This window comes from Notechis scutatus, chromosome 3, assembly GCF_049901735.1.
Source record: "Notechis scutatus isolate UNSWTSFEM ecotype Mainland chromosome 3, rNotScu1.2, whole genome shotgun sequence".
In the NCBI taxonomy this organism is placed as follows: Eukaryota; Metazoa; Chordata; class Lepidosauria; order Squamata; family Elapidae; genus Notechis; species Notechis scutatus.
Window position 1 is genome coordinate 86,148,323 of NC_142011.1, and position 12,085 is coordinate 86,160,407.

Here is a 12,085-nt window from a genome sequence, read left to right on the forward strand (position 1 = left end):
CAAGAGATTGGTAACAATTATAGGCTAAATGTGACAATAGCAAGCCTGTAACCAACACCAATCCAACCATCCCCTATTATCGGACTTTGTCACATCAGATATATAGTCAGTTCAAGGAGTTTGCCTCATTCCAAAAAGAGCCAAAAGGATTAAGAGATTATTTATGCTAGATGATTATATTTACCATACTCACATCAGTCTTGGGGATGAGACCAGGGTGTCAAGAAAGTCAAAGTATTTTTGAAACCCTGTTTCTGTGCTTCAATACATCCATAAATATAAAAAGGACTGAGACTTTCACTGCCTCATTGCATCCACCATTATGACACTGATTCCTTTTTACAAACACCCCTGTTTATTTATATCCTTAAAGAACTACTGCCACAATTCTCTGAAAACTTCATAGATTAATGTAAAATATGTTTTACATTTATTTAACTCATTCGGAGCACAGAAAACTCTTCCAATGGTTCTGCTTAAAGGAGTTCATAAAGGTGATTAAACTAAATGATTTTCCTTGAAGAAAGGTGCTACAGCCACCCATAACAGATACATGGCCCCAAAAACCTTGTTTTTAGTTTGATTGCTTATTTAACAATTTAGAATTATTCAATTAATTCACTTCTTTATTAGTTTCAAAGGAGCCAAAATGTTTTGCTTTCTTTTAGTATTATTACTCTGTATGTATGTTAAATGATTTACAATTAACAGTTACTGTTAATTTTGTAATTACTCTGTTGCTTATGGAGTAAATTGGCTATCTTTCATTACCAGTATATGAATATTAGTGATGATGTTGACAAAATAAACTATCTAGTCACAACTGTCTGAACATGGCAAAATGGACAATTCTTTCATTTGTACTTGTACTTGTGTACTTGTACACTTGTACAAGTGTCCAATAAGTTCTACAGAGTTATTTAGATATATAGATTTGTAGGGGTCCTTGGTGTTCTCTGAGTTTGGTTGTTGTCTTACAGATGTTTCATTATCAAACTAGGCAATACTGGAGTACTGATGATATTCCCCCCAGTTCAACCCTGAGCTACAAACATTCTCTTATATATAGATTTCCCAATGAATGTTTCTATTTCCAGTTCGAGACTTCTGAATATGAAATAATCCCTCAGAAAACCAAGATTTTCATTTCAAAAATCTAGCACCTCATGTAATACTTTAGTCTACAACAAATATTAGCATAATGTGATGCTTTTTTTCTCAGGAACTCATAATGTAATATGGTTTACCTTTATAGGTAAATCACACCAATATGATTTGTTTCAGAAAACAATGAAGCATTTTGGCTCAGTATTCTGTGGAAATCAAACTTTTATTTAAATTAGGGTTATGTTATATGTAGACCAGGATTACAATTTCTCTAAGATAACAACCGTTTCTCATCTGTCTCTTCTGAAACAAAGTTGGCTTAAAGGGGAGATCAGAAATGGATATGCATGTAATGTAATTGAAAAAGAAAGCAATGTGTGAAGGCTACTTTTTTCATACAATATAGAAAGCCTTAATTTTACTTATTACAGCCTAAGCTCTAATTTTTGAGACACATTGTTTAAGGATAATATTTTTTTAATCAAAATTAGTCCAATTTTTTTAAAAAAACTCCCTTTTTATGACCCTGTAATCCCTTAATTCAAGGTAAATAACATTACAAAAGTTATTATCTGCATTCTAATTATACTTTATGCTCCAAGAATGCCCCTACTTACACAGGTATGTGCATATATCATATAAAATAAAAATGTGACTTACTTATTTGTGATTTTGTATGCTGTATGAACCTAATCCAACAATTTATGTCTCATTAGAAGGTATTCAACAGTTACGAATTTTCGTTACGAATTCCTACTGTATTGTAGGAAATTTGCACCCACCCCTCTTCCTAGACAAATGAAATATCCTTGGAAATATTAAAAAGGCAGAATATTTCCCCTAAAAGTAGAAACTCAAGAGAGGCAGAAGCTCACCCCCCCCACCTTTGTTAATGGGCGGGTCATTAAGGCCTGCGCCAGAGTATTCTACATAACAAAGGCCTCTACCCATCTCACCACCTGGCCTGGAAAGATTGCATCAGCCAGCACTCAGGTAGAGCCATGTGGTCCAGACAAGGCCTACAAAGTTAGCTAAGATCCCCGCCCCTGGGAGTCTGACAGCCAATGGGATACATTTCTTACACAGGAACAGGAAACACTAAGGTGGGGTCCAACAGAGGGTATATAACTAAGGGTCTCTCAGCATCTTGCCCCCTTTTTTTCCTTCACCCAACATCTTGAAGCATGTGATCATCCTTTTCACTTTGGAGCTCTAAGCCATGTGGTCCTGTATACCATTAAACCATCTTTCCAAGCAGTCACCATGTTTCCAGTGTCTTTTCTCCCACTTAGAACTGAACCCAGAAGGATATTTCTTCCAACAATTTGGCACCCAGCAGATGGGACTCCAAGCTAACCTAACCAATGGACCAGGCCCAGTTAAGATTCCATTGCCAGCAACAGACCCATTGAGTCTGGGGTAAGTTTTCCTGGACCTTGGACATTTGGGGAAAAAAAGGTTTTAAAGGGGTTTTGAGTGTTGATCTCAAAGGCTGCTTGGAAGGAAGGTGAGTACCTCTAAATTCTAAATTGAAAGCATGGGAAATGTGTGTATGTCTGCATGTGCTTGAGTGAGAGGGCCTTTCTCCCAAACACAACTGGATTTTGCTTCCTCTGTGCATTTCCTAACTGCAGAAAGACCAAGAGTCTGGAGAGCATGGGGGGTTTCCCAGAGCACAGGACCTTTTGTTAGGAAAGGAGGAAGAGTGAGTGAGTGAGTGAGTGAGTGTGAGTGTGTGGGTGTGTCTTCACCCTTGGAGAGCAGCTGGATCTCATTTCTCTGTTTGACCTCTAGCCGCACTCCACAGAGCCATGACCAACAGGACAGAAAAAGCAAGGGTGGGCATCAGAGGGTGGGACCTTCTGTATATAAGAGGGAAAAGCCAAGCGGATTATGATTGAAGGGAGAGAAGAATTTTTTTTTTTTGTCCAGTGTATCCCAAAAGCAAATTCCATGATTTTAGGTAATTGTGAATTTAGGCAGTTAGGAAGTTGTGAAGTTGTGAATAGGAGCGCCAGTACTTGCCTGCAGAAGAGCAGCAAGTCCTCCCAGATTTGAGCTCTTCCAAATCCGAGAACCTGAGCCGGAATAGGAGTGCCAGTACTTGTCTGCGGGGGGCAGAAAGTTCTCCCGGACTGTCTTTTTTGGGGATAGTAAGTCCTCACAGACTATTTTTTCCCCAGGTCCAAAAACCGTGGCCTGAGAATTCCTTCTGAGGGGAGTGCACATACTTTGTAAAGGGAACCAAAGTCTCCCCCAGACACCTTTTTGTTTGCAAACTGATAGCCGACTGACCCGACTAAGCCAAAGTGTGAAATCCCACATCTGAAGGGGAAACAAGGGAAGCTGTAGTTCGAGGGTCCTGAATGGAAAACCCCCTGGGAGAGTTATTGGAGACTTGGGATGAACGGCAGATGCCAGTCCTAGTTGGTATGAAAAAAAAAGCTAAAAGGATATGTACAAAATGGGCTTTGCTGAGATGACAGAGGAAGACAAATTTGGCTAAATAAAGGTACTTAAAAAGGAAAAAGAAAGAAAAGGGCACTATATAAACAGGATCACATGAGATTTTTGTTTGTTTGTTTGTTTCTTTGTCTCCACATGGTTTGTTCCTTAAGATTTGTGCCTTCCCCAATTTAACTGAGAGATTTATTGTGGGAATGATCGGTGTGTGTGTAAACCTCAGTGTTTTGTTTTCCTCTTTTTGTCCTTGTGTGTGTGTGTGTGTGTGTGTGTGTGTGTGTGTGTGTAAGACTTTGTGTGTCGTTGAGGTAATTGCAACTGTTAAGTGTCTCTGATCCCTTAAAATTCAGATGTGAATTTTAAATTGTTAGGAAAAAATTGGAAGTATTGAAAAGAAAACGCATTTGCCTAGTTCGGTCTGGCCAACTAGACTGGATGAAGAACAGAGTTCAATTTTCTTTCCTCTCTGTGCTTTTAAGAAAAATCCAAGGTTATTAGCTAATGTTTTAAGTTCACTTACAAGAAAAGTTTCATCCTTGCATTTACTATGTGTTTAAATGATCTTACCTGATCATCTTTTTCTTGAAACATGTGAATCCAGTTTTTTCCTTTCTCATCTGTTGTGTCTCCATTTTGTTGAAATTGATGTATCTGTTTAGTACCTGCAATACTGACGTGTTGTTGTTTTTTCCTCCTCAAACTATGCCTGCAAGCTATCTACCCTCCCACCCAAATCTCTAATCCTTTTACAATGCCTTTCCCGGTAGAATTACCAGCAAAGGGGGGAGGGGACCCTTGTTCTTTGTCTTTCAGCCCTTCCACATGTGGAAACAAGATGCTGCCCCCTAGAGACATTCCATTCATTGGAGCCAGTAATTGGGTTTGGATCCAGCCTCCATTGAAACCAGAGTGGGGCTGACCTTCCCAAGCCTGACCACCCTTACCACTAAGCCAAGCCTATGCCACTCAGAGACATGAAGGAAAAAACCCTGAGATGGATCAGTAAAAGACTAAAAGACTATTTTCAATCCCCAGAAGACAGTTAGAAAGATTATGGGGGAGGGTAGAAATTCATTGTAATGTGAAATTCATTGTAATGTTTTCTTTCTTACATCACTTTTATTGTAATCAGTCTAATGTACTCATGTAAGGATTGTATTTGAGAGTGGCTGACCCACCAAGTTCTGAACGTCATGGACTTCTGTCTGGAGGGAGGGAAAATTGTCCAGCATGTTTGTATTATCTGTATTGTAAAAGTAGCTGCATACACAAGGCAGAATATTTCCTTTAAAAGGGAAGTAGAAACTCAAGAGAGGCAGAAGCTCACCCCCCACCTTTGTTAATGGGCGGGTCATTAAGGCCTGCGCCAGAGTATTCTACATAACAAAGGCCTCTACCCATCTCACCACCTGGCCTGGAAAGATTGCATTAGCCAGCACTCAGGTAGAGCCATGTGGTCCAGACAAAGCCTACAAAGTTAGCTAAGATCCCCGCCCCTGGGAATCTGACAGCCAATGGGATACATTTCTTACATAGGAACAGGAAACACTAAGGTGGGGTCCAACAGAGGGTATATAACTAAGGGTCTCTCAGCATCTTGCCCCCTTTTTTTCCTTCACCCAACATCTTGAAGCATGTGATCGTCCTTTTCACTTTGGACCTCCAAGCCATGTGGTCCTGTCCACCATTAAACCATCTTTCCAAACAGCCTCCATGTTTCCAGTGTCTTTCTCCCCACTTGGAACTGAACCCAAAAGGATATTTCTTCCAACAGTATGTTGTTACATTATACTCCATTTATTTAGATACCAAAAACCCTTCCTAATATTAATATTATAGTATTATTAGCAAAAATCTTTACAATTTGGCTTCTCTTTCAAACTCTGATTTAAGGAACAAGTGTCTTCAAAAATGGAGAATATGCATGCTTGTGATACAGTTTCTTGGATTTGATCCTAACTTACTCAGAGTTAAATTTTGAAAGAAACATCTACCAACAGTTTGCAGAGGATACAAAGTCCAAAGTTAAATTAACCAATCAAGACAAGGAAAAAGGAAAAGCAAGCCAAAATTAAGTCCAAAAAATAGTATGCCAAGCTGTTTAGTGAATAAGATTATTTGGGGCATGTGTCCACACACTTTCAGGCATAAATCATGATTTACAAAACATACATAGATTTACAGTCCACATCAAAACCAAAAATGACAAATCTTGATTTAATGCAATGTGTAAACCAACAGATGTCTGAACTGTAAAGTATTAAAAGCACAGGACAAGAAAAATTGTGCAGGCGAAGGAGTATACATATTTATAGCACCATTCCATTACTTGAGATATAAAAATTGCAAAGGCTATGTCTAGACAAGGCCTCTAAGAATAATAAAAACAGAAGGCCTTGATAATATTGCTAATATTCCTTAAATTGGGATTCTTTTTCCCCAGTACTATTAAAACCCTAGATTAGAAGTGAGAAAATTCCGTATCAATTATCTCATTTCCTGAAAGCTATTCAATGTTTTAATTCATGTTATAGTTGATTGCAATTACATTTAGTTTCTGATAAATAATTTGGGGGTTTTCTACTAACTTCTAGGTTGCTTGAAGCTACTAGATAAAAGAATGACAACCAGTCACCAAGATAAAATTAAACAAATTTAAAAATAAATATTTTAGACCAATGCTTTCATTATTCAACATTATTATTTAAATTGATTACATACCTTCACACCAACTGCAACATCAGTAACAATGCTGGAAAGAAAAAAAAATCAGATTTTAGAAGAGAAAATGTATTTTTCTCTACCAAGGCAAATATTTTTCATAAAATCAAGTATTAAATTTGCTATTTAACTTCCTTTTTATTTAAAAACTAAGGAAAATTGAGAATATATTTTCATTTTCATATTAGTATATTTATATTATCACATTAAATTTATATGCCATCCATGTTGCTAATTCAAAGCAGCACTGTCATATTAAGGTAAATGATGTGTTGAATAAGAAACAGATTTCTTCTTCTCTGCTCTTTCCCCAGAACTTTCTACAGAGTTTCTCAAAATCTGTTGTGATGGTCCCCTTCCTCCACAGCAGATTGGACATAAGATTAGTTATATAGAGTCGTTACCATACAAATGAAATTGGTACACTGACAAAATTTGAGCTGCTGCCTTCTCCCAAGAAAATCTGCCTGTCCCACATGCTTACATGGGGAAGGCATGCTCTAGGTTCCTTTTTTTAAATATGAATGTATCTACAGCCTTTTTTGTAATTGCTCTTGTTCTCTGAACAATCTTCCAGTTGATGTGTGACCCGCCCCAACTCTGCTTGCATTTAAGACTTGGTTTTTCTTCCAGGCATTAGGGACCAGTTGAATTGATCCCTCTTTAGTTATTCTGTTGTGATGGTCAGTCACTATTTTTCCTGCAGGGATGGGGAACCTTTTATGGCTCACTCAGGAATTCTGGGAGTTGAAGTCCATAAGTGATAAAAGAGCCAAGTTTCCCTACCCCTGATCTAGGCTGTGGCTGGTCCTTCTCACTCCCAATGTTCTTCCCCACAGCCCATTATATCTACCCAGAGTCATATTGTTTGTGTTAGGTGTCCTTATAAACCTACCTGTAGTTAATTCAGAAGTGAAGTGCAGGTAAGCAGACCAAGTTATTTTTTATACTCATTGTATTAAAATTCCAGCTTAAAGTGTTTTGATTCATGGCACAGTGAATAGCATCAGAATAAAGAATACCCCATATGCCACCAACACATAAAATGGAATTATGATATGCAAAGGGGTTGAAACTAATATATTTTAAACACTGTAATTATACTGTAAAACCTAACATCTTGAGTTCCCTTAAATTAAGTTTATATGAAATTACACATCCCACATCCCTTTAAAAATCTGGGGTGTGGGTTTGAGAACATTATTATTTATATAATCAATTTGCAAACAATTAAACTGAGGTTCATCAAATGGCTTAAGGGAGCCATATATGATGAACTGTTCATCATATACTTAAGGGAGATATATTTGACTCCAAGATGGGGTTTTGATAAGTGCCATACAGTATAGCTATCAAAGAATCAGTTTTTGAATAAGATTTCATTTTATGAAAATCACCACAATCATGCTTGGATACTTCTCAAAACCCCATAGTGATTATAAAATTACATTGAATTATCTTAGAAAACGCATCTGAGCAATGATGTCATTGTTACCAAGCCGATCATCAACAGCATGTCAAGCAATAATCATAATACCATATTATAAAGGCAATTTGCTAAATTTATTTACCAGCATGCACTAGAAGTCTAACAAACTAAGTCCATGATGAAGGAAATTAAGTTAACATTATATATATTCTTAAGTTTTCGCGGGTACTTACATGTATGGTATTCAGCTTTGTTCGGGTATTTTCCCATGTCATTATAGTTGTGCTTTTAAAGTTGTAGCAACATTTCGGCAGAATCTCATCTGCCATCAACTATACAGAAGCCTCATGATGGCAGATGAGATTCTGCTGAAACGTTGCTACAACTTTAAAGCATAATACCTGAACAAAGCTGAATACATGTAAGTACCCGCGAAAACTTAAGAAAACAAATATACATATGTGTGTGTGTGTGTGTGTATATATATATATTCTTAAGTTTTCACGGGTACTTACATGTATGGTATTCAGCTTTGTTCGGGTATTTTCCCACGTCATTTCCCACGTCTTTAAAAGCACAACTATAATGACGTGAGAAAATACCCGAACAAAGCTGAATACCATACATACATACATATGTATGGTATTCAGCTTTGTTCGGGTATTTTCCCACGTCATTGTAGTTGTGCTTTTAAAGTTGTAGCAACGTTTAACCTTTAAAAGCACAACTACAGTGACGTGGGAAAATACTCGAACAAAGCTGAATACCATACATGTAAGTACGCGCGAAAACTTAAGAAAACATATATAGATAGATATATGTGTGTGTGTGTGGTGTATGTGTATGTATATATGTGTGTGTGTGTGTGTGTGTTGGCTGTCCAACTCTGGTGGATTTCAGGCAGTATACAGTACTACAGGGGAAAACAGCTAAAACATAATATCAGACACACCAGTCCAAAGTAAAATAATTTGATGAACCATAAAATGAACAAAACTAAACCACAAGAATCAAGCCTGGCCTGGGACAACGCTTTCCAGAACTCTAGGAAAGTTCAGTTGTCATGGGAGAGGGAGGAGGAGATATGTTGTTCCAGAAGGTGGGAGCCACAACAGAAAAGAACCGCTTCCTAGATCCCACAAGATGACAATGTTTAATGCAGAGAACTTGAGAGTGAGCCCATTCTTGTTATTGGAAATAGGCTGTCTCCCAGATATCCAAAGCCTACTAAGCTTTATATGTAATAACTATATAAAACATTATCAAGAATGGACTGAACAAAAGTTACAAAACTAGAACATATCACTTTAGCTCATTGTAACTATTGCAGTTAGTCACACAGTTGCATATTTAGACTGGATTTGGCATTTTTATCCACCAAGGGCCTGGGATATGTAGATGTTGTCTGATGGTGTGAAGGTTATCACCGCAGATGTAAGCTGTCCCAAATAAAACTGTTTTTTTGCAATTGATTGATGGTGTTCAAGTGATGCTATACATGTTTTGAGATTGCCTATCACTATTGCTACTATTTTTGCTTTCTTTTACAACATATTATTTTGAAAAAAAAATGAAATCAAAGCTGAATGGTGGGATTATCATTGAAGCAATCTATACCTGGGCAATCCGTTATTCTATATACAGCAAGAATAACTGATTGAACCCAAATGGAATTTGATAACTTGGATTGGAAGCCAAAAAAAAATGACAATGCACAAACCTTGTACCCCAAAAGTAACATTGATCAAATATATTTGGCAAGAGTTGAGTATAGAATTCCTACAAGTGAAGCAAACTGGAGAAAGAAAAGTATGGCCTGAATGACTACATTAAGAAAGCCAGAAAGCCTTACTGAAGGAAGTCAGTCAAGGAAAGCTCTCGAAAACAACAAAGATGAAGACTGAATATAGAAAAGAAACCATTGAAAACCAATTTGTTAATTGGAAGAGCAAGGCAATACATGGTCAATACTTGAAGAAAATAGATTCAAAAGTCTATATGGAGTTGGTTAAAATCAAGACTGTTACAGAAAGAAACTGAAGGCTTTATTTTAAAGGCTCAAGAACAAACTTTATCAACTAACTGCATTATGGCGAAAATACAACATGCAACAAACAATGGCAAATGTCACCTTTGTAGCAAAACATATGAAACAACTGACCTTTTAATCAGTGGCTGCAGCAGGAGCAAAATTTTACAAATTACAAGCAGTGTCATGACTGAATTGCCAGAGGTTTGGATTTAAATGTAGTAAAAACTACTGGTACCATCAAACTTGAGAAGGTTTTGAAAAATGAGCAGGTCAAGTTATTATGGGACGGTAAGATCCAAACAGAGAGGAATTCTAAGAATAAATGGCAGTAGAAATTCTAAACATAGAAAACCAAACAAAAATGAAACAATCCAGTGGAAAGATCTATGGTAAACCCCAATAGACTGTAACAAAAAGGCTGGATGGATAAAAGAATCTGAAGATGAATTTAGTGAAAGAAAATTGAAAGAACTAATAATTACAGCAGAAATGATTAAAAATTAAGAACTGGACATCTCTTGGAAATTATCAATTGCATGGCTTTTGGCTCAAATATCTAAGTAACTTAGATCAAATTATAGCTAAATATATTAATGAAATATTGCACAAAGGAGACATCAGCAATTCTGGCAAAACATACCCGATTCAAAAATACCCAGCAAAAGGGACAATACTAGTAAACTATACGACAAAAATATGCTTTCCTACAATGTTTAATCACCGGCCTAGTAGTGGACAATATCCAATATTATTTAGAAGAAAATAACATCCTTCCAATAAAACAAAAGGAAATAAAAGGAAAAGCAGAGGTACAAAAGATCAACTTCTAATTGGTAAAATGGTTTTGAAGAATTACAAAAAGGTGAAGACGAATTTACATGTGGTCTGGATTTATTATAAAAAAGGCCATTTGATTCATTACCACATAGATGAATTATCAAATGTTTGCAAATAATAAAGCCATTAGAATGCTTATAGAAAAAATAATGAAGCAGTGGAAGACAGAATTGTTGGTTGGAAATGAAATATGTGGGCTTGTCTACATTAAGAGAGACATCTTTGAGGGTGACTTAGTATCATCTTTAGTATTTGTCATTGCTACAATATTTGAAGAAAACAAATATTGGCTACCATATTACAAAAATGCTAACAAAACCTCACATTTGCTTTATATGGATGATTTGAAACTTTATGGAAAATCAGAAATCAAAATCCAGTCACTGACAAATACAGGTGAAACTTGAAAAATTAGAATATCATGCAAAAGTTCATTTATTTCAGTAATGCAACTTAAAAGGTGAAACTAATATATGAGATAGACTCATTACATGCAAAGCAAGATAGTTTAAGTCGTGATGTGTCATAATTGAGATGATTATGGCTTACAGCTCATGAAAAACCCAAATCCACAATCTCAGAAAATTAGAATATTGTGAAAAGGTTCAATATTCTAGGCTAAAAGTGTCCCACTCTAATCAGCTAATTAAGCCATAACACCTGCAAAGGGTTCCTGAGCCTTTAAACAGTCTCTCAGTCTGGTTCAGTAGGAATCATAATCATGGGAAAAACTGCTGACCTGACAGTTGTGCAGAAAACCATCATTGACACCCTCCATAAGGAGGGAAAGCCTCAAAAGGTAATTGAAAAAGAAGTTGGATGTTCCCAAAGTGCTGTATCAAAGCACATTAATAGAAAGTTATGTGAAAGGGAAAAGTGTGGAACAGAAAGGTGCACAAGCAACAGGGATGACCGCAGCCTGGGGAGGATTGTCAGAAAAAGGCCATTCAAAAGTGTTGGGGACTTTCACAAGGAGTGGACTGAGGCTGGAGTCAGTGCATCAAGTGCCACCACACACAGACGGATCCTGGACATGGGCTTCAAATGTCGTATTCCTCTTGTCAAGCCACTCCTGAACAATGTCACAAGCGTCTTACCTGGGCTAAAGAAAAACAGAACTGGTCTGTTGCTCAGTGGTCCAAAGTCCTCTTTTCTGATGAGAGCAACTTTTGCACCTCATTTGGAAACCAAGGACCCAGAGTCTGGAGGAAGAATGGAGAGGCACACACTGCAAGATGTTTGAAGTCCAGTGTGAAGTTTCCACAGTCTGTGTTGATTTGGAGAGCCATGTCATCTGCTGGTGTTAGTCCACTGTGCTTCATTAAGTCCAGGTTCAATGCAGCCGTCTACCAGGAGATTTTGGAGCACTTCATGCTTCCTTCCGCAGACGAGCTTTATGGGGATGCTGACTTCATTTTTCAGCAGGACTTGGCATCTGCCCACACTGCCAAAAGCACCAAAACCTGGTTCAATGACCATGGGATTATTGTGCTTTA

The 12,085-nt window shown here is 37.2% G+C and overlaps 1 protein-coding gene across 8 annotated transcripts in view; it reads right to left on the minus strand.

The window, feature by feature from the left end:
* Window positions 1-12,085, minus strand: part of PTBP2 (polypyrimidine tract binding protein 2) — a 178,510-nt gene that overhangs the window by 58,605 nt on the left and 107,820 nt on the right. For all 8 annotated transcript variants that reach the window (XM_087960635.1, XM_087960630.1, XM_087960631.1 and 5 more), the window contains one exon: window positions 6,292-6,322. In XM_087960635.1, coding sequence (XP_087816761.1) covers window positions 6,292-6,322 — 31 coding nt within the window. The remainder of the gene's footprint in view (window positions 1-6,291; window positions 6,323-12,085) is intronic.